We start from the raw sequence: 26,428 nt of genomic DNA, 5'->3' as shown, positions 1-26,428 counted from the left end.
GTAGAATGTTTTTTCCAAGTGCCTACACTTGTTGCCAGTAGTTGGAAAAATGGTGGCTTTACATACTACACTGCATTTGACTACTTAGATTTTTATTTTGTTTTCATACGATCTGCTCTCTGAAAGCACAGCCTGCAGTTCAGCTAGTTTTAACCAAAAATGTCCCTGAAATTTTGTCATGACTGTTGGTTTCAGCTAAGTCACTCATAGCTTTTCAATAGTGATGTGGAGTGCAGAATTTTTAGTACACAATCTAGTTCAGGAAAATTATTTATTTTTGGCATTTGTTTTTAAACAAGATATGTAAAGCGATTTTGATAAAATATCACAATTTGAAGCTTAGCCAAGAGATCTGCATCGAGCAAGCACTAATTTGGACTTGAAGATGTGCTTAAAAACACAAACGGTCACTTATTACATTTACAACAAACAAATATAACCCAAAGCTGACAGCTAATTTTCTAAAGTGCCACCTTTGGCCTCTGCATCAGGGATAAGCAATTAAAGAGATAATGCAGACTTTAATTCCACTTCAGTTGATTCCTCTTCTCTGATTTAATGTTTGTATTTGAGCTCTGTGTAAGTAATTTAAGTCTAAAATCTTCCAGGTGTCTAATTGGATAAACATCTATATAAAATTAGAGATATCATTTTCAAACAATTTGTAACCGTACTTTCAGTGAATGAGGCATCAGCTACACTAATCGATAGAACAACAAACTGTTTCCAATGTTATATCTTCAGCAGTTCACATGAAACATTTCCAGGGCTTGGAAGTGTGCAAAATCAATAGGAAAATAGAAACATCTATGCAGTTTATTGCACAGAAAACCTCTCTAGATTATTTTTTTAACATTAATTTTATGTTTGTGTATAGAGTCCATATACTATACTTCCAAACAAGGCCCCCTTTTCAGGAAATATGCAGCATCTGCCTGTCTGAGATGTACATCCAAACACAAACCTGCCATTTTCTGTATGACTCATGCAAGGTAGAAAGTGCAATCGCCTTTGCCGCTCATATCCTCAAATATGAGAAAATACCCCCAACTTCCAAACACACGCACACTGCATTCATGAGACCAAGTATGAAGGGTATATACACACAAATCTATCAGTCAATCAATCAGCGAACACAAAGATGAATGGAGAGGAAGTGTAGTTGAGTTGTCACATTCCACATGTACATTTGAAGGCCATACAAATCACGGCAACACACACACACACACACACGCATCAGAAAATTACTCTCCCAACTCTCTAATGCTCATGAAGACATTTCTCTAATGCTGTAAGAAACACGACAATAATTGTGAAAAAACTTCATAATAAAACAAATGGATTTGTTGCTTTCCTTGTTTTTTTATATCAAATATTTTATATTTCAACTGTCAGAAAAAGCACTTAGCTGGAGTTGATTCCCTTTTTCTGCTATTACAGACCACAAAATGAACTGTTACAGCACATTACGGAAACATGCCCTACATTGCACATCGGCTCTTACGTAACAATCACTCATAAATATTGTTGAATGATAGGACAGCTTTGCATTCCTTAACACACACACTGTTACCCTCCCTAACCTGCACTGCTCACTAACAGACACAAACTCCTGCAAGACACTGAATTAAGAAATATACGGCGCCATAAAAATGTGTAGAAACTGCGCACGCCCACATACACATGAGAAGTTCTGCTTTGTGGAGCATCTGGGTGAATGTTTCAAGCTAAAACTGACATTTCAGACAATCCCCAAAGGGCCATCTCAGTCCGAACTCTGCACTTCCTGACAAATGATCTCTGACCCCACGGCAGCTTCCAACCACATGATCAAAACCATCCCCAGTGACCCAAAGGTCGCCGGCTCCTCTCCGGTCCCACATACAGAAAAACTGAACATGAGAGTACATACGAAAAGAAGGACACCTACTCAACTTCAAAATTGAAGCAGAAAAGGACTAATTAAGGCTGGCGGTGCTTTAACGTCCCTCTCTCTTTCTTTGAGCTGCATCTAAGTTTGTTCTCTCATTCCTCACTTTCATCTTGCTGCTTGGAACAGTCAGAAAATAAACAACTACAGCCCTAAAAATAGACCTCAACTTGTTTTTCCCTTTTCACAGACTTGGCTTTCCAACTGTCCAACTTTGCTCAACTGTTGCTCTAACCTTCACCTCCAAACTTCTTCTCTTTTGTCTTGCCAAACCTTACATCTCACAGTATCTCTCACTACCTCCCTTTATAACTGGCTCTGTCTCGTCTCGTCAGCCTTGTTTTCTCATCCTTGAGCCATCTGCCTTTCACTTAAAATCTGTCTCTCACCACTCACACCTCCTTTTTTCCCCTCTCCTTCCCTTTTCCCTACCCTCCAGTTTTCTCCCAGGTCGGTGGCGGGTCTTGAGAACAGGGCTTGACAATAGCAGAAGCCTCCATATTTGGACACGCTGATGGGACCGAGGGATGAGGCTCTCACACGATCCTCCTTCAAAATACCCTCCCATTCCTCCCTCCCTCCCTCCCTCCCTCCCTCCCTCCCATCCATCCATCCCTCCTCCCTCCCTTCCCGCTTTTGTGCCATCACTTCAGTCCAGGGAGTTCCTCAATCTCTCCTTCCTCCCTTTCTCTCTTTTTTTCTCTCCACCTCCTTTATCTCCATTTTAAATCACCCTGGAGGGATTTAATGAAGTAAGTATGGGAAGCATGGCGGATGAGCTGGCATGACTTCTTGGCTTCTTGGGTCGAACGCAAGGCCTTCGTCACATCATCCCTCATCTAATAAATCTAAATTGGTAAAAGTTCCTCTCCTTTCATCGATTTAACCCCTAAAAAACTCATCTCTGTGTATCAAAGCTACAAATTTAGATGTTTTTTTTTCCATAGAAATGACCTATTCCTGCCTTAAAATGGCTTACATGTACATTTACACTGTTGGCTCCTTGCCAGAACTTGCAGATTCCTGAAGTCATCATCCATCTTCCCCCTTGCAGCTCGAGCACACCTGCTCACACAACGTAAAACGACTCCACGCAATACAATGACAAGTTGTAATTTTGGAGTAATATAACCATCCATGACTGAATGAAAACCAATTCTGAGGAAGAATAATGATACAGAAAGCCCGACCTTGCAGGATTTGTTCCTTATGTTTGTAACGTATAAAACCCCACAAGTCTGAATCTGAGTTTTTGAGACTGACATTGATACACTGTAGTTTAAAAATGGAAGCCGTGGTATCAACTGCTTATTTTGCACATGATACATCTTTTAGTGTATAAAAAAAATGCACATGAACTTGTTCACAAGGTAAAAAAAAACTTGACTTTCACTGCAGGGGGTATTTTAAAGACATCATCATCATCATCATTCACTGTGTTTATCAATGGCTCTTCCCTCAGTAGGTCCTACAAGTGTGTGTGTGTGTGTGTGTGTGTGTGTGTGTGTGTGTGTGTGTGTGTGTGTGTGTGTGTGTGTGTGTGTGTGTGTGTGTGTGTGTGTGTGTGTGTGTGTGTGTGTGTGTCTGTGGCATGGAGTACAGTGGGTTGACAGGAACAGTGACGCACTCCAACTGCCACTGCGTCACTCTGATAAACACACAGACACACACACAGCTGTTAAAAGGCATTTTAGTGTCTCACTTCACAGAGCCTGTGAGTTGCTCTCGGGGAGGCTGCTGCTCGTCGGTAGAGGACAGACCTTGAGGAACAAAATGACCAACCTTGGTCTCGCTGCAAAGGGAATGCTGGTGACGACTGGCACGTTGTTTTGTTTCATGCATGTGCACACAACTTGCCCACGTATTTACCCTGACGCGTCAGTGGGTAAAGGCACAGAAACCTAACCTGAAACGCATGCAGCACCGCGACATGCAGCTAATATCCTTATAAGGCTTTATCTTCATATGACATATTTTTAGTGCAAATGTACTTGAATTGCATAGTCAACTGAATCATTCATCTGCTGCATGGGGTGAATCATTCTGCTGTGTGCCGTGAACTCACAACGCAACCATCGATCACACGCACAGACACACACCTCCCTTGCTGCCCTAAGCTAGACTGTGGGAAATCCTTGGAAAAGGGTCATGACCAGAAAATATGCTCCTTCTTCTCCTCCTCTCTCTCTCTCCTTCTTCTCTTCATCCCTCTAATGTCACACAAGTCTCTCTTTCCACAGACCACCAAAGAACACTGCTTCACTGGCTGTTTGCAGTAAGACTTAACTGATACAGGTTTTGTAGACCAGTACGTGAAATTATAAAAAGATATGTCACTTGCCGTTCAGTTGTGGTATACTTCTGTAAAATAATGAAGTTTGGGAACACAAGCTACAGTCTCACTACATTTTTGCCAATATGCCCGCAGAGAGAAATCCACCACAGGGAGGAGGAGCTTAATTCTCCTCTAGTTTTAGAGGAGGTGGGCACCTCTCAGCTCTCCTTAATTGGACATACCCACTCTCAAGGAGTGTGGCCACTTTTTATCTGTGACCAAAGGGCACACTAGGAAACAAGAGGAAATTATTGACAAATGTGGGCAGATAACGCGAAACTCCCCTCCAGAAATTCACCACAAACTGTGCCTTATTAGCAAAGAGTAATATAAGTCACCCTATCATGTCTTTCCTAACAATCTTTTCACTGTGGATACACAGATGTGTTGTGGAATTTGTAAAACACTTATGTTTGCAGGTCAATCTGACCTACATGCTTTGATGTACTTCATGGACACAAAATAATGATGTCTTTGTAGTTATAACTGGCTTTATTCTGTTTGGCTTGTAGAGTAAAAATACATGGAGTTGAAACACACTGCTGCTCATAAACAAACCTGTAAAAAGGATCATCCACAGACGTTAGCCGTTTCTTTTAGATTCATATATTATATAACATACAACTTGTATATATTCTGTTTTTAGCCATGTCGGAGATCTTTGGATGGAGGGTTGTTCTCTAAGTCTACCTCTGTAGGTAAGACAGAGAAATCTCTACAGCTGCAAGGCAAGCAAAATTTGCTTGACATTCATGGTATCCAGAGGATGAATGCTTTGGGCTGCTGGACAGCTGCGGTTGAGATTTTTGGCTTTTTGTCAAACACTTGTACAACTCTTGAATGAACTGGTATGAAATACGGTGCCTATTCATGATAATAGAGGCATTTTAATGCATTTGTCATTGTGTAATTCCAACTATTTACACAATGACAAAATGTAAAAGAAATAATGGTCAGAGGATGAATCCAAAGGATTTTGGTGATTTCCAGACATTTAGTCAGAACAGGGGGTCAAAATTTTCACTTATCATTAAATATCTCAACATGTACCAAATAGTTTGCCATATAAATTCCTTTACTTGCCTTTTTAGAGAGACAAGGGTGGCACTGCTGCACTTTGACACCAACTATTTTAAATGGTGATCATGACCATGGTGGTTGTCACTGTGTCGAGCAAACTGCAGTGGTCAAAGTGCAAATTAATTGAACACCTACGCAGCAAATAGAAACAAGGCTTCCAGCCAGGCACAGAGGGCTAAACAGAGGAAATGCTGATAATGTGTGCATCTGAATTCCAGGAACTATGATACAAGTTTCTGTTCATGAGACGGAAGGACGAAAGGCTCATCTGGAAAACAGGTTTCCATCTATTAGGCATGTTAAATGTTTTTGAAAGACTTCCTCTGGTGAAAATATCTTTCTTTTTTTATTAACATGTACATATGGTGTTTTCTATATGCTAGAAGAAACATCATGAGTGAAATAAGCCATTACTGGATCAGAATTTTAATTTGTCCAACGTTCTGTCTTACAATCCATCACCTACGAAACTAATGACATTTTAATCAGGTGTGTGCATCGGCTGCGCTGTGCTACCTGTCTGTAAATATATGTAAATTACATTAGTCAATATGACGTCAATTGATGTAATTTTGTTATCAACACAATAAGAGGCTTAAAGAGCTAATGGACTTAGATATGATTAAAGGAAACAAACAAATAGAACAAGAAATATCTTATCCAAATATATATCCAAAAATTACATCTCTGTCTTACAATGTGCCACTCAAACATTTCCACCAAGTAATTCATCTCAAAGTGTCTCTGTTTGTCTTCCATTCTTATAGGATTTGTGATTGTCTAAATCTGATCCTGACTGCTCTCCACTCAGGCTATAAACTCTCTTTCTCTCTCTTATGAACACTTCAGCTATATAAACCAGTGCAAAGGAAGCTCATGGATTTTTTAACAGGCTCGAGGCCGCACACCGTATCTATTATTCAGAACCGCCGTTTAACAACAGAACCACTCCAGCAAACTGTACTTAGCGCACACCCACACACACACAAATGCACTGGGCAGAAGAGACGAGCAAGATGCCGTAACACTGACACGACACACTCAGCTGTTACAAAAGTGGAATTTTCTGTCATATTACGCTCATACACACAAAATAAAGAATACCTGGCAATGTAATGCGGGATATTAATGTGCTGTGTGCAAACTCAAAGAAAAGTTCAAAATCCCAGAGAAAGCCTTGACCCATCCAGCCACATGCACACATTAAATACCTGAGCTCTGCTATTCTATCAGTCACGCATTCTGTATGAGCTGGTCAATTAGTAACAGTGCTGGAAGGTGTGTCAGGTAGGCCTTTGTTCCCAGAAAGTGAATTATTAGGACAATCCAACATGTGATGACCAGCAAGTAAAATCTCTTTTCACAACCATGACAAGACAGACATTTCCTGCATTTCTCTGAACTAACAGCATTATAAAAGTTTAAAAAACCCCACTTATGGTAGCCTGATGGTCTGAACTGCTGCTTACCACATAACCACAATGTCCATAGTTTGACCCCAGTCACAGACTACAATGAATGCTATCCCTCGCTCTCTGTCTCCATCCACATTTTTTGTCTGCCTCTGTACTGAACCCTACGAATTTACAAGAATATCGCCAAAAAAATTCCAAACTGATACAACATTGAAATTTTATTGTGTTTTCTCACGATTTTTGCGCTTATGCAAGCCAGCTTTATCAATCTTTACATAATGCTGAAATATTTAGAAGGCATTTCAAGCTGCACTAGCTGTTCTGCTGATATGGCCAAAAGTACAGCAGGGTGGGACATTTGTGTGTCATAAAACAGCAAATGAGAACAGACTGTGAGTCAATCCACCTGCAATAAGTGACATTCAAGTAAACCATTAAATAGCTCCTTGTGGCTATTAGAAAATCCAGGCAGACACACATATGTAAAGACAATCTGAGGTGTTGCAACACTACACACATACAAATATAGATATATGGAAACTTTCACTTCTGTCACAAACACATATGCTGGAATATACCACACTGCTATACAGGACAGATCTGCCCAAAGAAAAAAAATTAAAAATTTTAACAAGCGCAGTTGACTCATATGTCTGGCTTTCAGTTGATTACACAAATTAACCTCTTCCAAAAATAGCAAGGTGTGTTACATGGACAGAGAACTGACAGGAAAGACTAGTCCCAGATTAAGTGTGTGTGTGTGTGTGTGTGTGTGTGTGTGTGTGTGTGTGTGTGTGTGTGTGTGTGTGTGTGTGTGTGTGTGTGTTTACTCTTCTGACAAACTTTGTGAGGACCGGTTTGAGTTTTCAGCCTTGAGAGTCAGGACACTTTGGAAAAGCGAGGATGTTTTGGCTGGTTCACGTTTTCTGACACATCATCATAGGGCTGTTTGAGGTTTTATGGTTCGAGTTATAATTAAGTTTAGGCTAAAGGCTGATGTCAATGAGTGTCCTCACAAAGGGAGAAATAAAAATGTGTGTGTGTTTATGTGCGTGTATTTGCGACACATCTGCAGTCAGGCTAGGACAGGGCCGGGCATGCTTATCAACACACAACACAGACACAAACTCATTTAACTCATGACATTCTTGGGCAATAGAAATGACAAACTTGTGGAGTACATGAATAAAAGAAAGCCGATTGGACGGCTGTGTTTGAGAGGGATTGAGTGTTACTATAGATCCAGTTAAGGACCCATATTGTGCCCTTTTTCAGCAAATTATTGCAAGTCTCACATGATTTCACAGTGGGTTTTTCATTTTTTCAGCTCAATATATTGCAAAAATGGTTCATTGCAGCATGATAAGCCCTGTGAAACCACTGGTTTTGCAGCAGTTCTAAGTGGGCTGTTTTGCTCTGAAAAGTACCGAGCTGCTGCAGTCCCCGCCCCCTCCGGAAATAAAACTCTCTCTGCATGTGTGAACATAGCTGACAGCATGGTTGCTGACTTGCATACCGCTTCTACCTTCTCTCTGAGCGACAATTTTGCTAGCAAATATCTGCAAAGTCACAGCAGATCCATTGTGTTCAACTCGTGTGTGGTGAGTTTGTTAGGCCACATTGCGGTTATAAAATTAGTAGTTTAGCAGAGACTGCAGTCGCAGATTGTGGAATGGCTATGAAGTGGCTGTTGGTCACTATTTCAAACACATTCCATTGTCTGGCAACACCAACAGAAAATGATTGGGAATTATTGGGATTTCAGCTGTATTAAAATAAAGCATATGTGAGCACAGAGAGTGAGAGAGAAGCAAGCAGATGCATGCTGTTGATGTTGCACAACAAGCAACAACAAAACACAGTAACCCACCCAGTCTCTGTGAACTGGTTTCAAAATGGTCTTTAAATTTTTCTGAACAACCCTCAGCTACAGTTTTCACTGAGTTCTGACCTGTACGCTTACAATCAAAGCTACTGGCAGCATTAGCCACATTAGTCACACATGGGCAAGTACTAAAGATTTGTGTATTGTTTGGTGACACAATAACTAAGAATAAAAGTAATCTTCTGAGTCTTCAGGTCCACAGATGCTAGGAGTGCATGAAGACTCCTGTGTTCGCTCTTGCAGCCAGCAGAAGAACATTGGGTGAGCTTTGCTCATAGCTGAGACATTTTACAGTTAGCAGAAGAGCAGCTGCTCATACTGAATGGGTCACCTGGCAAACAGTGAGCAGGAGTATCCACAGTTTGAGCTGGACAACTTCCGGTTAAGCTGATGTGAGGTAGCACCCAAGACAAATTCTTACTGGCTCATCTGGCCCATCTAGTTTTAGTGGGCTTGAGAAATGGCAGAAGTAAAAAAATCCTCACACCTCATTTAAGACCTCCAAATTTGTAACAAACACAAAATTACAAGTCTGTTAGGACAGCGTGTGAGAGATGCAGGGGGGAAAAAAAGCAGAGCGAGTGAATTTCTATTAGCACTAAGAGCAGAAAGAAGACAATCTGTAAAAAGCTCCTGCTCTCTGAGCTACTGACCTCCTGTTATATTCTGCTGGTTCATTAGCTACCGCCTGTCACTGTTAAATTCTGATTTAGTGTCGGATCTTCACCATCCTCTCTCTCCCTCTCTCTGAAAACAAACACACAGCATTAATGATAATGGAATTAGGATGCACTTAATATAATGTTGGAGAAAAGCATATTGTAGGTCCACTCCTGTACGGTAAGTGTGTATCAAGCACCAGAAAGTTGGGCAGAACTGCACTGGGAATGTAAGATTGTTGTAAATCTTTAAATGTTGTTAAATGTACCCTATTTGTCATTTTTGTCATTTTTGTTAGAAATGATCTCAATATTTGCTGTTTTTAACAGAGTCTGAGAAGACTTAAAATGAAAATAAAACATATGCTCTTGCATACAGTAAGTGCTATGTTTTATATTTCCAACTAATTTCAAAGGAAGAAAATTATTTTCTAGTTAACACAAGCAGCAAGAGCTGACATGAACAGACATAGAACAAGAGTCTGACGTACTGAAACTCAAACTTTACTGACTGCAGTCTTTTCTCAATATAGGGTATGTACATCTTGTACAAGCTAGATGAATTTTAAAACAGTTTTACCAACATATTTTCACCATCAAGTAACATGTAGTCCAGTTTGGGCAGGATTAGTCTGAATTACTGCATATTAAATGCAGGTATAAGCCTGCCACTGACTGCTCATTGCACGGGGCTTTCTCCTCTCCTACAATCTGTGAATTATCACTTCGAAAATCCCCTTCGGTACAGGAAACTACAACAACAACCTACAGGCTAGCAACCTACTATACAGAATTACTACCAAACTACTAAAAAAAACTACTACACATAACTTCAAGTTTTGTAGAGGATTTGGATTGTACAGTACAGCAGATCTGCTAGTTTGTTTTTCTGTGAATTCTCCATTTAAATGCCACTGCTCTCCTCCCTGCATACAAATGTTCCACAAAAACAATTCCATTGGCCAATATTTTGAAGGAACATTAAAGATGCATCCTTTGCTTAGCTCCGTTCAAGATGACTGTTATGGGTTTAAAGAAATACAAGCAAGTCAAAGCATATTTCCCTTATAGCAGAATATAATGAAATGCAGTCCAAACATTATGTATTACAGAATGGGCTGGCTCAGCACGACTAGGACAGGATTAGTGTGTGATAAAACATTAAGCCTAGACCTCTTCAATCGCCTATCAGAGACATGACTATCACACTTAGGTTTAAGACACAGGTTGTAGCAAAAATGATTTGAAAACAAACGAAACAATGCTTGTGATTACCTAAAATCCCGTTTTATCTTTGGTTTCTATCTCATTCACAAGTAAATACCTGCCTGCTCCATCCACCGCTTTCCCTTGTTCCGCTCTAATGCTACTGTACAGCATTTTTCTTTTCAGTCTGTTACATACTCAATGACGGCCAGATACAGGCAGAGACACACAGACCTGCTTCCAAGACCACCTAGTCAAGTGAATGCAGAGGACCTTTGAACCATGCAGTGGCTGCGATGCTGCGAGTCCATAAGGTACAAGTAGCAGAGGCAAAACAACACCATGTCGGGTCTGATGCCAGAGGGTAACTGTGTGACAGTGCAGAGGAGAGCCTTGCAAAAGACCGAATAAGAACACAGAAAAGAAAGGCATACAGAGTTTACTGTACAAAGACAGCTTTAAAATGTTTGCATTAGCTTCTACAGTCTGAGCTCACCTCTCAGTGATAAATCTGTGTACACGCGTGCTTCTGTGTATCTAAGGCACAAAGACTTTGATCAGTCACTTTGTTTTATTTCCTGGATGCCTTATCTTTATTATACAACTAACATACACTCAAACACGCATTTTGTTTGACAAGCTAGTGCAGCGCTGCAGCTCTCACTACATGGTGAAGATGTGACAAATAGAGGCAATTATAATGCAGCAGAGAGAGCAAACCTACCGCTCTGTCTCTGCTGTCTCTCTGCTTTATGGATCACCTCCTCTTCCTCCACATGTTTTGTAATAAAAATCGAGTCCGCTGGCAGAATAAAGTAAACATACTTTTTCTCATGCTGCTGTCAAGGTGTTCTTGTGAAAGGACTGGTTTCGAATTGCACCAGCGAGGTTTTTCAGAAGTAAATAACATGTCCAGTTTACTTGGATTATCAGTTGATCAAATGGTTTTTCTGGTTACTTATTTTTTCCACCAGAAAGACACCAGAATGACTTCAACGGATGTCATCAATTAAAGATGTTCGTGGAGAATTTTCTGTTTCAGCAAATCTTGTCAAAATGTCTTTTTCACAGCAGATATTTTGACCTGTTATCTTGGAAAAAAAAAACACAACACAGCTATAACTGATAACATTAACAACCACAGTATGCGAATGTCCTACCTCATAATTTTAATGAAAGCTGTCCGGATCCACACTAAAATTTAATGGGTTCTTCCTGTGCTTGTGCTCCACCTCTGCATCAAGTTTCATGAAATTCGTCTCGCTAGATAAACAGACAAACAGCCTCAGCTCTCGCCTTGGCAGAGGAACAATGGCTCGGTTCTGTTCAAGTGTCCCACTAAGCTACGGCAGTGTGACAATGAGAAAGCCTGCACAATACCAGGACCAGCTAAATGGAATTCAGCCATCATTAACTGTATTGTTTACACCTATGCTTTTCCTACTGACATGACAAAATGTGTTTTTGAACAAGTTCTGGGATAAACAATGTAAGCTGGGCAGCGCTGGTGAAAACCTCCATAGCACATCTTCTGTAGAGAGACTGAATACAAGCTGCAAACATTAAATAACATTAATAATCCAGGAAATCCATGTCTTGACCTGTAAGTTTGAAAGTCCCTGTCTCAGCAGATTTTCACACAAACTTATGAATTTATTTTCATCAAAACTGGCACTTTAAACAGCGTTTGGCGATTGTGTATCACGTTGATCTAGATGTGAAGTTTCCATGAATCCACAAAAGGAGACAGGAGAACAGAGTGGATTTTCATTTAGCTCAACTTCCACAGAAAGGATCGCCAATAAAGAAAACTATTAATATTATTGAAGTGCTTGATGGTTTGTAATGAAATAAATCATTTTTCCACAATGAAATGATTCAGCTGGTCTGTTACAGTTGAGCTACTTACCTTCAACTTAAGAAAAACTGTGGTTGAAGCCAAATATGGAGAGTACAATAGCAAAGCCTGTGACACACTGAGGCTGGCCTGGTTATGGTTAAGGATCTGCCATTTGCAACTGCATATTTAGGTGACGTGTTTGATTTAGCACAGACCAACCAGCCTGAGGGCATGGACTTCCCACTGCAACTCACTGCAATAGTAGAGTGGACTTGTTTGTACACATGGGTGTATATGTGCACACAAAAAGAAAAAGATGCATGAATGCATGCACGTCGCTTGTATGCATGAGGAAACACACAAATACGCACACACACAGACAGCACCTTTATAAGACGCAGACTGAAACTGAAAAGGTGCCAGTGCTGCTCTATGATACCATGAGAGCAGTTCAAGGTGGAAACCTTGAGTCTTGCAGATATTTAACATGCTACTACAGCGCTCAATAAAGTATGAATTAATACAGACTGTCAACAAGGGAGACCTAAAAAAGGCACAAACACAGTACATAAAGGGAGGATATAAAGACCAGCTAAACAAGAATCCAGGCCAGAAAACTGCAGTCCTCACCACCTGCAGTGAAATATGAGTGTGTTTGTGCACTAGAAGCTAAAAGAGACACAGCAGCACTGGATTAGAGAAGACGGAGGAGACACAAGCAGTCGAGCAGAGAGACCGGCAGCAACCGGCGACATGAACGAGACTTATATACAAGGCAAAGGCAGGAAAATTAAGAGATCATCTCATGGGAAATCAAAGGAAAAAGTGAAAACAGCATTTTTATGAGACAAACAGAAAGATAGAAAAAAATGCTGTAGAAACAGAAGCGAAACAGAAATGTACAACTTTGTTTGATTTTTAAAAGCATCCACAATTAGGAATGCTACGACATAACTGTTCACAACTATGCCTGGCAAAATAAATGTCGTAAAAATGTCTCTTTTCTTCTGCCAATTAGCACATATTAGAACCACAAATACTATTTTGTACATTTTTGTTGTATATTTATTGTGGTGTTGATTTTTCGCACTTTTCTGCCTGTGTTTCTGTGCTTGTTTGGAAACATAGTGCAGCTCAATGAGTTAATTTTTTCCTTTTGGCATATTTGCATGATAAACTTTTTATTTTATTTAAGTGCCCCAGACCACTCAGTTGCATACGATGTACATTGTAGCTGTGTCCTTTCCATGAATTTGCACAGTTCAAAGTTCTGGCTAGGCAGTCTAAACATCTAATATTTCCAAGTATTGTGAAGCTGGAAAATAATGATTATTTGGCACTGTGCTTGGTGAAAAATGGCAGTTAATATAATCGTGTCTACATTCCACATTATGCACTGTGATGAGAGACTATTTGCAGCTGCATCATCGCTCACCATCCAATACAGGGACGATGCATTTCTAATATAGCTACTGACAAGTCGCGGTCAAACAAAGCTCGACTGGCTCATTTCTCAGTGTTAAAGGAGAGCAGACTGATGTGTATTTTGGGACTAATAGAAAGAGAATGGCTGAAAGCATGCTATTTGAGATGACTCCTTCAGCCTGCTGGGGGATCTATAGCAAAGCCTTGACTAAAGACAGGCAGACAGCACTAAAGCGGTGTTACACAACAGACCACATGTACGGGCCTGGATGACAGGTGGGAGACTGAGGCAATGAATGTGATAACACAAAAAAGGATGAGGAAAAGCAGAGGGAGAGATGTGGAACATGAAAGGAAAGGGGACACTAAAACAAGGGGGTGTAAAGGGCAGCGAGACAACAGACCTAACAGAGGCTGTTAAAGAAATACGCAGAAATACTCAGTTTGTCATTTATGACATTGATGGCGTCAAACAGACACAATGATTGATAAATCCTCAGTTTTCGCAGCTGTTGAGATTAAATGTAGCCGGGATTATGAACTTCTGTGCAGCCCATTTCCAAACCAAATAACTGACGAGATAAAAAGTGCCATTTGAAATTGAATGGAGGAGAATGGAAAACAAGAGGGACAGCTTGATTTATATCTGACCGTCTAGGTTCTGTCATGCAAAAGGATACTTTAGAGATGACAGTGGGGTTAGTGACAAAGATGAGTGGTGTTAACATCCTCAGAGAAGCTGAAGCTGCACAATGTCCGTGTGGTATCGGAGGCAAACATGTCTTTCTTTTAAAAACTTGATGATTTTATGACTCCTCTGTTCTATCTGCTGCTCCTGTGAAGCGCTGTAATGTGGATTTGTGCTCGATGAATAATGATATAACAAGAGAAACCAGCAGTGTGACAAATCTCTAGCAAATGGATCAACTTAAGAAAGCTTACATTGTGAACACCTACAAAAACTGCTTTGTTCACCAATTTCAATCATTCTCACTGCCTCTCTTAGACAAATTTCTGCAATCTCCTACACAAAGCAAAAGCTGCATCTTTCAGTCAGTTATTCAGAATGAAACTGTGTCCATTTCTCTTCAAAAAAAAAAGAAAACGCAGCGTCAACCCCTCTTTCTCTATGCGACAGTGGCAAACTGTTAAGGTCATCTCTTTCTCTGAGCAGGAAAATGTGCGTCTCTGTTTCACTGGGAAACGAGATGCCATTATCCCCTTTTCTCTCCCTCAACAAAAGCCGCATGTCAATATCTCACTCTGTCACTGTTCGCCAGCCTGGAAATAGAGGATGATGGCACCATTTAGAGCCAAGTGTGAATACACTCTGACATAAGGGCTGACAATAGAACAGACAGTATCTTTTCACAAGCGACCTAAGATTAGACGGCCCACGAGGAATTCCCTGCTGCAGAGATTAGTTCCATTGATGCCGCTTTCCACAGAGTATTGAGACAGACTGCGTTTGTGTGTGTGTGTGTGTGTGTGGCCACATTCACAGGCAAAGGTGTATTTAATGATTCTATTGTCATATAACTCTTTAAATATCCATTCTGTTACCGAACACCCAGTGAGGTCTTAGGAGTCCCAACTTAAACTAACCAGCAGCAGAGAAAATCTGACTGTTTGAAAGGCTGCAACCATGAAAATGTTTCATACCTGATAAACATTCAAGTAATCTATTGCACCGCCCCTGCACTAAATAAAATGTCCCATTGTTTATGCCTTTTAAGTCCACTGTCAAGCACACAGGGGGACTATGGAAGTTACAAAGAGATTCCTGAAATACTGAAGACAACCAAAACAAATTCCTATATATTTTTTGTCATGTAGCAAATATTATGATCCATTTATCTCTGTGCATGAACTCTGCAAATGCTGGACGAGTCGAGCACTGCCAAGTAAAACGTCTTTGCGTACTTTCTACCCTCTGTCTGGTGTCCGTCTTGTCTCTGACCCTCCCACCACTTTTCCTACAAGCGGTGGCCACAATATGACGAACACCTGTTGAATCCGGTGGATTCCAGCAGAATACCAGCCTCAGAACACTAAAGCCAGCCAGTCCTGCTTTTATCAACTGCAATCTCCAGCTTATGCTGCCCAACAACAGCAACACCAAGCATCAAACACAGTCAGAAATATTAACCAAACGTTGCACTGATTTACAGCTCCAACACAGTGAAAACAGTCTATGCAGGTTATTTACTTTGAACTGACAAAGCTGTTTTTTTTTCACGGTTCAAAACTGCATTTCATCCAATAGACATCTCATCTGTCCAGCAAAAATGACCTTGTCTGACGTGATCAAATATACCAGCCTTCTGTATCAGTCACAGTCCCACATCTAAGCCATCTTTGCTGTATATACCAAATGCAAACTTAACCTTGCATCCTTGTATCCACAGTATGCATTAATATTTTTATTATGCAAGCTGCCAACATTTGTCTGTGGCAAGGATTTCAAATCCATTTGTTGTATTTGGAGATTAAAGGTTTTAATCTCAATGACACAAGCCTCTGTCATTCAAAAATAAATCTGTAGAGTTCTGCTCTAAAAATGGCACATTTATAAATTACACAAATACCTACAAAACCACTAATAGCATAATTGAGGTTTATACACAGAATGTCATGTATGTCCTTGAGCAACAAAATGACAGTAAATATATGTACTGAGCGCTCATGTGTCACGGGTTTTAAATGACTTATGCTGGTTTCCTGAGAATATTCTACAAGTATTGACAATATTAACTGGAATGTTGAATTATTTCCAACTGATGTAACCACAACATGTCTCTGCTTCTGGTGCTCAAACACTCCTGTGGCCTGATCTCCTGCTGATACTGGTAGACTCTCAACAGGAAGAACTGGTCAAATAACATATTTTAGTATGTCTAGGCACACAGTGACCTCACTCAGTCCCAATGACCTCATGTTAAGGTACAAAAGCTCACCTTCATCCTGTGAATGTGTAATTTCATTGAACCTCCTCTCTCTGTTGTCACATTTCTAGCATTTGTTGGGTGTTTGGTGGTTTTTACCCAAAGTTCAGTTTTCATCCTGTGATCACAACCTCAATGAACTCTGAATATTAGTTTATTGGTAACATATGCATCTTTGCTCATTAGATGTGCTCCTCTTTCTGTGACTGCTTTAGATTTTTGTCATGTAAAGCAATGAACTCATATGGAAATCTGACATGAGCAGCTACTTACCCTTCAGTTTCTCCACCACACTCTGACCGGCTCTCTCCGCCACCCGTCCGTCCTCCCTCTGGTATCGGTCATCCAGGAATCGGGCGGTGGCTTCTGACAGGTGGACCTTCCCCGCCACACCCAGCTGCTCCATCAGGTTAGCCAGATTGACATCATTTGACCACACATCAAACTTGAAGCGCTTCATTCCCAGGATCCCACACAAGACGGTGCCTGTATGGACACCAACACGCATGCTGACAGTCTCACAGGTCTCCTGGCAGAACTGCTCGATGGCCTGGATCATGCCTAGGCCCATCTCCACACAGCAGTAGGCGTGATCCGGTCTGGGCTCGGGGCAGCCTGCTACACAGTAGTAGCAATCTCCCAGAGTGCTGATCTTCTCACAGCAGGTTAGCTCACAGAGCCGGTCGAAACGTCCAAACAGGTCATTCAGAAGGCCCACCAAGGCCGGTGCAGACTTATTGGCAGACATTTTGGTGAAACCCACAATATCTGCAAAGAGGATGCTGACAGGCTCCATGCGCTTCATGTTGAAAGGTCTAAATATTATCTGCCCTCGAGGGATTGAGGTCTTTTTGCGTTTGTGATTGTTGTGAGGGTTATTCTTGGGGCTTGTGACGCTTTGGGCTTGGGAAGCTCCACCACTTCCTCCACCACCCACGGAGACGGCTGAGGCAGAGCAGGCACCAGAGGAATATCGCTTACCAGAGTTCTCCCCACCACCTTCGTCATCACCCTGCTTCATCAGCTCGTCTGCAACTCGCCGCGGCATCACTGAGTGGATCATACGCTCCTTCAAGGCCTTTTCCACCTCTAAGTCTTTGCCGTGCATGATAGCCTGGCCCACTTTGAGGAAGGTGCTGCGGGAACGCACCTCCGACATGATGAACAGGTGGATGCCAATGACGTGGGCACACAAGTGGAGCAGAGCTTTGGCTGGGCCCAGCCAGCGGAGCGTGTCTTGCTCCCAGTCCGAACCTGAACCCACTAACCCTGATGCATGTCCAGTAGTGTCATAACTCCGTTTAAGCAACGGTAGCCACCCTAATGCTTCAAATAATATAGAATACAGGAGCCCCAGCATAACAGAGGCGTACAGTCGGACATGGAGGACACTGTATAACAACAACAGAACCTCCATGCACAAGGAAAAGGTTCCCACTGGCGAGATGCAAGGGGTTGGAGGTGGTGCTACGTTATTCGGTGATAGATATGATGCATTCCCACCACCAGCCCACTCCAGCTCAGTGTAGCCAGCAGTCTGTATCTGTGGAGCCAACGTGATGGCAAAGGTAACCGCTATGAGGAGCAGGGAGGTTTGGTTGTAGAGCCACGTGTATGAGTGGGTGAAAGTGAACAAAAAGAGGAGCACAAGTAAGACCAAAAAGGAGGCCGTGGGGGCCAGGAAGGCCACAGGGCTGCAGCGATCACTGTTGACCCCAAAGTACACCCCCCAGAGTACAGCTGCCACTGCCAGGTAGAAGAGGACATACCGGAACCGCCGCTGCGTCTGAGGAAAGCACCTCTCTTGGCAGGCCTCCTCCAGGATGGGGGAGTCAAACTTTGGGTCCCAGCACTGGGCTGCAGAGCGCTCAAACAGCGGTGGCGCCTTCTTGTGCACCCTCAAGGCAGAGGTCACAGCCGGTCTGGAGTCTGCTGAGCTGCAGCTGGATGAGATGCTGTATTTGTGGAGGTTAGGGTTCACTTTATTCACGGCCCCTCCACCTCCTCCACCTGCTGCTCCACTGTTGGCAGCCCTCAGCGGCTCATGTTGACGCACGTGTGGCGCGCTGTTGGTAATCCGCACGGTGATGGCGCCATCCCCGCTGGAGTCGCAGCTCACTTCCGTGCCGTGCATAAGAACCTGCCGGTGATGTTGTAGAGTGGCCATGTTGATTGGCGGGGGGAGGGACGAGAGAGGTGTTAAATGTTAAGAATATCTTCTGATGGCGCTCAGGCAATCAGACGAGGTGCGTGGGCGCCGTGTGTGTGCACATGTGGCACGGAGGGAGGGAGGGCGGTGACGGAGGGACGAGCAGGCAGAACAGAGACGGAGAGAGAGAGAGCAAAAGGTGTTTGTTGGAATAATCACACTGCATGAATGGTGAGCACGGCACAGACGTATTTGCTACGCACACAGCAGCCTGCGCACTCACTCACACAAGACGCGCCGTTCCAGATTCTTGAGCAGTCCATTATCCGACCCCGGGTTTGCGTCAGTACTCACATTACATGTATCCCTCTCCAAAGAGGCTCTGGGTATGAGCCCGGCTTTCTCTCCAGCTGCGGTAAAATACACTGTCATCACTCTTTCTGCCTCCCGAATCGAACATCCTTCTCGGAAAAGGACTGGTTAGTGATGCAACGGGTTATTTTTTTTTTCATGCCTTCATCAGGTCAGCCCTGACGTTGCATGACTGGAAATTACGTCCTCTTGGTGTGCGCAATATTTTGATACTGCTGACATTACATTTAGTGAGTCAGATACTGTCTTAGAAAAGAAAAAAATGTCTGAATTTATCCCTAATAACGTAGATACAGATGCAGGCTGTCAACAGTTGGCGTTGTGCACAGCGACTGGCTAGAAAAGTTACTCTGTCTTTCTTATCTCCATAACAGGCGCAACAAATGGTCCATTTTCACATCCTTTTCCTTTATCTATTAAAAAAAATCTTGTCAATGTGAACGGCTAGTGGTGCCACAAGAGAAAATATGTGGACATAATGAATTGCGTAATTATGAAGCACCAAAAGCAGCGAATTATCTACCTTAAAAAGTAATTTGGATGAAAAGAAAATTGTATGTTTTGCATTAAAAAAAACACAACAGCAGCCCAAAAACATGGGTGATTAAAAAAGTGGGTGATCTGTAATTAAGGCAGCTTTACCTTCCACTACATGCATTCTCATGCATGGCTCAGTGAGGATTTGCATTTCTTATTCCCATACATTCTTCCTTCCATCTTTCCTCCAGCGGGCCCTTGCAAAAATATTCCAGAATGAGTTATTTTGGAGCCCTGTCCAGTCCAAGACCCAGATCATAAGAGGCCTGACAGACAGGCCTATTCCCACGGATCCAGCCCCGTCCTTTCCTGAACTCCCTCTCCGGATCTCCACCGTTTATTCCCCCGTCTGGCTTCCAAAGAGGGGCTCGGGGAGGGGTGTGCTGTGTTCAAAGACGCATGATCAGAGGGGAGAAGAGCAGAAAATACTATCCGCTGACCCAAATTAACGTAGGATTGCCTCTGCTGGGAGTGTCTGCAACTTGTTGCGCGCAGTTGGCAAAACATACAGCTATGAGGAACAGCCTCGGTCGTAACAGGCTGGTCTATAAATAGTGATGATCAAAACTCCTTGCAAATAACAACACCGACGGCGTGATAACATCTGAAGGCGTTTCTCCAGTCTTTTTTTTCTGGGGGAACAGGAGAAGGGCTTTATGCCAAAGAGAGTGAAAAAATAGTTCAAAATCAGTTCGTAAAACGCGTGCAGAGCGTCACCAATAGGCCCCCCTTCTCGTTTCCAAACGCTCCCAAACTTTTTTTCCCCCCCAGGCCGTATTTCCTGCGTTTGGAGAGGAGACCCAGTTAGGAGTCTCTGGTTATTTGGAGCTGAGGCTGGATTTCCTCCCCTCGCATTCCCTCAGAGCAAAGAAGGAGAAAATCCCAGGAGCAATACAGGAAACCCCTCGGATCTCCTCGGTGGGATTATCAACAAGAAAAAAAAATAAAGCCCCACTAACAGCGGTGTCTCCTTATCTCCACCAATTCCTTACGTCTGGGTAGCTCTAGTTTTCGCTGGCACGCATGTTTCCAACAAACACAACACTGTGCGCCCTGGCTGTGGTGCGTCCTCTTCCGTCCGTCGCTGGTTGCCACCCTTTCCCCACTCTGCTCCTCATACAGCTCTCTGCTGGAGTTTTTGTTGGGAAAGGGGTAAATAAAAACAGATACAGCAGGAGTTACGAGGCTGTTTTTCTTGTCAGTTTTTTTTCCCGAGTGGACGCGATCTCTCGACTCTTGTAGCTGCCACGATCTCCACTGTGCCTGGGTCGGAAATCCTGCCCCAGCTGTTGTGGTGGTGGAGCGGGCTGGTGAGCGCAAAGCAAGTCTGTCAAGCGAACCACGCTGTGAAAAAAGCACGTTTTCCGGTCCTGCCTTTCAAGACGATAGTAAAATACTGCCACTAATATTTTTAGAAACTGCCCCAGAGAGCTCATATGGGCGTGAGTTAAAGAAAAAACACCTAAGGCTGGATAAAACAATGTACTGTATATACTTTATATGAAGTATCTTTTATTTCATTCAAGAAACATTACTGCCCCACAGTCCACCTTTCAAGTGCCACTAACTCTGAATTAATTTTTTAATTGTTTACAACTTGATTTACTTTTGTCATCAGTCTGCACAATTAACATGCAATAAACGTGCTTATTTACACATATGTACAGCGAATACATGTGTTCTGATTAAAGGACTGTCGTCTAAACATTTGTATAATTTTTAATATTTGAAGCTTACTTTACAGATGAAATTCTCATTTATCAAAAAATAAATTAGTAAAATTATTTACTGGGACAGATTTGCCTTGAAGGCTAACTTTAATGTCCCTCTGTTATTAAAAGACCTGCTAAAAATAGAATTATAATGAATTTTATCGCACAGCTACAACATTAAAATAGCTACCTGTTACATTCCCTAATAACTACTTAGTTTATATTTAATTAAGACTCAGAATTATTCAACTTGTCGCATCAGGGTAGCTAATAATTGTTAGCTTAGCTGATGCAAGCTAATCAATACTGCTAACAGTATTTATAGCGGTCACAAATAAGGGGTAGGAGAAGTTATAACTCATTAGCTAGTCTATTTTTTAAATATATTTTTTTTAAATTACTGTATAACTGGTTTATTTTGTTTGCTTTTAACTGAGGACCGGTGTTCAGACTCTGAAATATTTAGCTTGGCAGCTCTCAAAAGGCTAGCTAAAAGTGTAACTAGTTAGGTAAATATTAGCAGCAAATCATGAACAAAATGACCAAAACCCTGAACCTAAAAAGTGACATGAACCATGCATTTGCCACATACTGCATATATCATTTGACAGCTAACTCGATGCTAAGACAAACATTAGTGTAGCGCCTTTAATTTGAAGGCAGACTCTTACCTCTGGTGTCTCCCTGGTTGTGATGTTTAACTTCACAGTTATTGCTGGGAATCCAGCGTGGAGCTCTATACATCCAGTCACATGTCAATAAATGCCTCCACACTCTTATTTTCTGCCTGATATTTGTTGCTACTGTAAATCACCCTCTTCACACTCAACAAGTCAACAAGATATGTTGTGCATATATACTACTAGCTGCATTACCAAACACAGGCTAGTAGTAGTGAGTGTGACTCCTGTACACCCAAGTACATACACAAACTTCAGAAGAATTTTTAAGCTAGAGAGTGCTATGAGACAAAAATATAAATGAAGCATGTATTATTTTAATACATTCAATTTATATAAGAATTTGTTGTTCCAACACAGGGCATCTGTACAGCAGAATAGGCATCATGAAGCACCCAAATATGCACCTTAATGAAAATGACAGTAGACAGATCAAAAGTGAGGCCATAGAGCAGAAATCACAAGTCAGTAATGATTCACACATCATCAGTGCATACAGGTAATAAGGTTGTCGATGCTGTCTTGTGTGATGCTGTCCCGCTCTTTTTGAAGGGCTTGGTGAAGTTGCTAGACATTTTAAGGAATTGAAGCATGTTGTCAGACATGTCCGTCCAGAGCATCATGTGGCAGATTATCTGTTGTGAAATGCCTGTGAAACGATTTCTGAGACAACAAATATTAAAGTTGTGGACATTCAACTGTCTGACTACGGCCTTAAGTGACCTGCCAGCTTCAAACATGCCCCCAATTCGTTATTGTCTTTCTCTTGTCATCTGTGGCATAGTGTCATCTGAGTAAAGCTGCATTTTGAGGTGATCTTTTATAGTCAACAGTCAAAGAAGTGTTTGTGTTCAGGTCACGCTATCTAATCATTGTCCAGTGTGGATTAACTCAATATTGAGAATCTGTCATCAGTTAAGCACTTATATTTTTGTTCAGCATACATTAGAAGCTGTGTGTTAACCAGATAGGCTTTGTCCTCCAACAAATATAGTTTTGACATCATAGTAAAACATTAGAATTGACTTTTGAGACTTGTATGAAATGAGGCTCTTGAACTTGATTTAAGCCTTTTCAATATATTGTAAAGTCCTCTAAGTCCTCTAATCCATTCGTCAGGTTTTTACTTTTCAGTGATTAAACTCTGCTTAATGGTAGCAGACTAGCTCAGTTTGCCTTTGTGTGCTTGATCAGAGGGTACAGGTAATGTAACCACCTACATCTGCCTTGTAGTAAAACATGAGGTTCATCTGAGGGACCAGCTGAATCTTCTCAATGCTGTTGATGTTTGAACTGTGCACATAATCCATATTTGCCGAATGTAGTCAGTAAATCATTCAACTTAGTCTGACGTGGAGGGCAAAAATGAAATGCAATACATTGGTTTTCATTTGTATGTATAATATTTCTGCATTCGCTGCCAATAATATATGTGCTGATCAGATTTGCAGTGGGGTCAGATTTGGCAGGAAATCTGTTCTCACAATAAAAGACAGATGGTGAAGCTCCATCCAAATGGGGAACAAATTTCAAGCAGAAAATAGGTTTTTGTGACAAGGAGCAAAGGATTTAGTGGGAAATGTGTTATTTAAATTGAAAAGCAACAACGCTAGAGTGAAATCGATTGCGAATATCCCGGACTACTCTTAGTTTTTCTAGTTACTGTTCATTATAGTATGGCGTATTTTAACAAGACATTTAGATGTTTCAAAATGTAATTCGTGGCACTGGTATTTTTTGCTGGGACTAGAAGCACTGGATGTCATTGTAGGCACATTTTCATGATGCCAGATGACTACTGGATCTTAGATATAAGTTACATCAGGAATTTGTCGGTTTGGAAAAAGTCCAGTGTTCAAGGAAAGCCTCTAGGAAGAGAGAAAGATGATTGACGCAATGAGAATAATTCTTGGCAAATCTTACAGAAAAACCACTAAAGCACCTGGTATCTATGTCTAAAACATGTTGTACCAAATATCTAAGCTGGTAAGTTCTTCCTTAGTGAGACCATTGTGTATTTAACTGAGATTTTGAACAGCAGGTGAACAGGAAGAAGATAAACAAGGCAATAAAGATTTATAGTGCTGATTCAGTGTGTCTACATATCCTGAGAGAAGCAAGTGTGCTTCACTTTTGAATTCAATAAAACAAGTGCATTGTTCATACGTGTGTGTGTGTGTGTGTGTGTGTGTGTGTATGTGTGTGTGTGTGTGTGTGTGTGTGTGTGTGTGTGTGTGTGTGTGTGTGTGTGTGTGTGTGTGTGTGTGTGTGTGCGCGGCATGTGGGCAGCGTGCTTATGTTCAAGAGCTTACAAAAGAGGCCTGTTTGAAGAGTTGATAAAGCTGCTCTGATAAGCCTGACACTGACACTAAGACCTTGGAGGACTGTCTGTCAGCTAAGCAAACAAAGATTATGCACAGTACACGAGCTCAAACACATATTTCAGTGTGTAATATTTATTGCTCGTGTATTGACCACTGAGTGTACAGCTGTGGGACTGTAGCAGATTTTAATTGAGAAAAGCAACGAGAAGAGCTGCACAACAAGCCGCCAGAAACTGTGGTGACAAACATCAAACTGCACTCATATGAGATAGTGAAGGTTTATCCTGAAATGCATGTGACTTATGAGAATCATAGACATTTTGTGATCCAGTGACTTTTTATTTCACCACCATCAGGTCAAAATCTTCAGGTTATGATCAAATACTTCCTGTATGACTGTTCCACAACGCTGTGCAATAACAAAAAGACGCTATAAAATAACATATTTTAAAGACAACAGAAAAATAGAAAAAGTGGCATCATAAATGATAAGGAGGTACCTTCAACTCTACTTTGTATTTAGTGCCAATTACAAAATGTTAAGAAGCTGAACGAACATGTTGAACATAATGAACGTTGTACTACATCAGCATGGCAGCATCATCATGTTGGCAAGCAGACATTAGTATTTTCAGGATTCTGCAAAGTCTCATTCAAGCCCCTGGCAGGCTATATATTTTATTTTAGTTCATTCAGACAAATTACATTATTTAAACTATATAAATCAATCCTACTTAGCACTTAGCCTACTTTAAGTTTTTTTTATTTATTTATTTATATATATATATATATATATATATATGCTGTCCTTATAAGTGGGTTCCTTGAAGAGTGTTTTCAGTCAAATAGCTTCCATTTAGCAGTTCAAAAATAGGTCCATAATGTGCCTAGTTTGGAGTGTTTTTCATTTTATTAATTTCAAGGTGTTTTTATTGCTTTTAAACCAGCAAGACTCTTGGCCTTTGCCTACTGCAATGCAAGCGTGCCTGAATTGCCTTTTTATTCTATTTTATTCATTCTAATTGAATAACTGAACAAATCTGAGGCGTGGGCGGCAATTTAAAACATCCATGTTAATTGTGTACCAAATGACTGCATGCTCTCTACATATCTAAATAAATGCATTTCTGTAGTGTCATTGGAATTGACTGCTTTCAGAATCTACACTCCTTACATACTGTATGGGTCCAATTTGACCCTTTTTGTCATTTGACAGCAGCAAAAACACTCTAAAGGTCATTCTTTTAGCCTGAAATCTGACAACTTTTCCTAAAGTGACCCAAAATACACAAAATGAAAATAGGGATTTTTTTTTCAAATTTGACCCATATATATATTGAAGTGTGTTTTTACATCTACCAGTGATTACAGCCCCTCTAATGAAGAGGGTTAGGGTTAGTTCCACATTAAGTTTCACACACTTTTCTGCTACTGCTTTGGATGCAGAGACTAGTTTATAATAAGCATTTTATTGTAAAAGGTTTTGTGTTCGAATGGGTAAATGTTAAATCGATATGGATAATTATGATTTGTTATGATATAGCGGAGAGGACAGCATTTAATGGTTGCAGTGGTTAAACATGGCTATATTATAAATTCCAACAGTTCCATGTCATTTTCAAATGGCATGGTCAGAACTGACACTGATCATACTGTGAAGGCATAAAATATGAACAGTATGTAAGGGTTAAATCTCTCAGTTGTCTCTTTAATGTATTCTGGGATCCATCTAAACAGAATTTCTCACCAGTACCAAACTAAATTCAGACAGATTCTTCTTAAAACGTTTTAAGAAAATGCATGTGATATTGTAATAGGTTTCACTGAATGGTTTAAATGCAAAATTGTGTCTTTTTCTAGTGAAATACCAACAAGGGTGTTACTGTATAGTTCTTCAAACACATACAAAGATGTTTCCTCTTTATCTTTTGTTT

At 41.2% G+C, this 26,428-nt stretch overlaps 1 protein-coding gene across 1 annotated transcript in view; it reads right to left on the bottom strand.

Annotated features, from left to right (window-relative positions):
- Positions 1–21,090, bottom strand: part of adcy9 (adenylate cyclase 9) — a 43,174-nt gene extending 22,084 nt beyond the window's left edge. Inside the window, exon 1 of the mRNA XM_023272322.3 lies at positions 16,994–21,090. Coding sequence (XP_023128090.2) covers positions 16,994–18,887 — 1,894 coding nt within the window. The 5' untranslated portion in view covers positions 18,888–21,090. The remainder of the gene's footprint in view (positions 1–16,993) is intronic.
- Between the last annotated feature and the right edge of the window lie 5,338 nt (positions 21,091–26,428).

The sequence above is a fragment of the Amphiprion ocellaris genome, chromosome 4 (assembly GCF_022539595.1).
Source record: "Amphiprion ocellaris isolate individual 3 ecotype Okinawa chromosome 4, ASM2253959v1, whole genome shotgun sequence".
In the NCBI taxonomy this organism is placed as follows: domain Eukaryota; kingdom Metazoa; phylum Chordata; class Actinopteri; family Pomacentridae; genus Amphiprion; species Amphiprion ocellaris.
The sequence above is the reverse complement of the archived record's forward strand: the minus strand, read 5'-3'. Positions and strand labels throughout refer to the sequence as shown.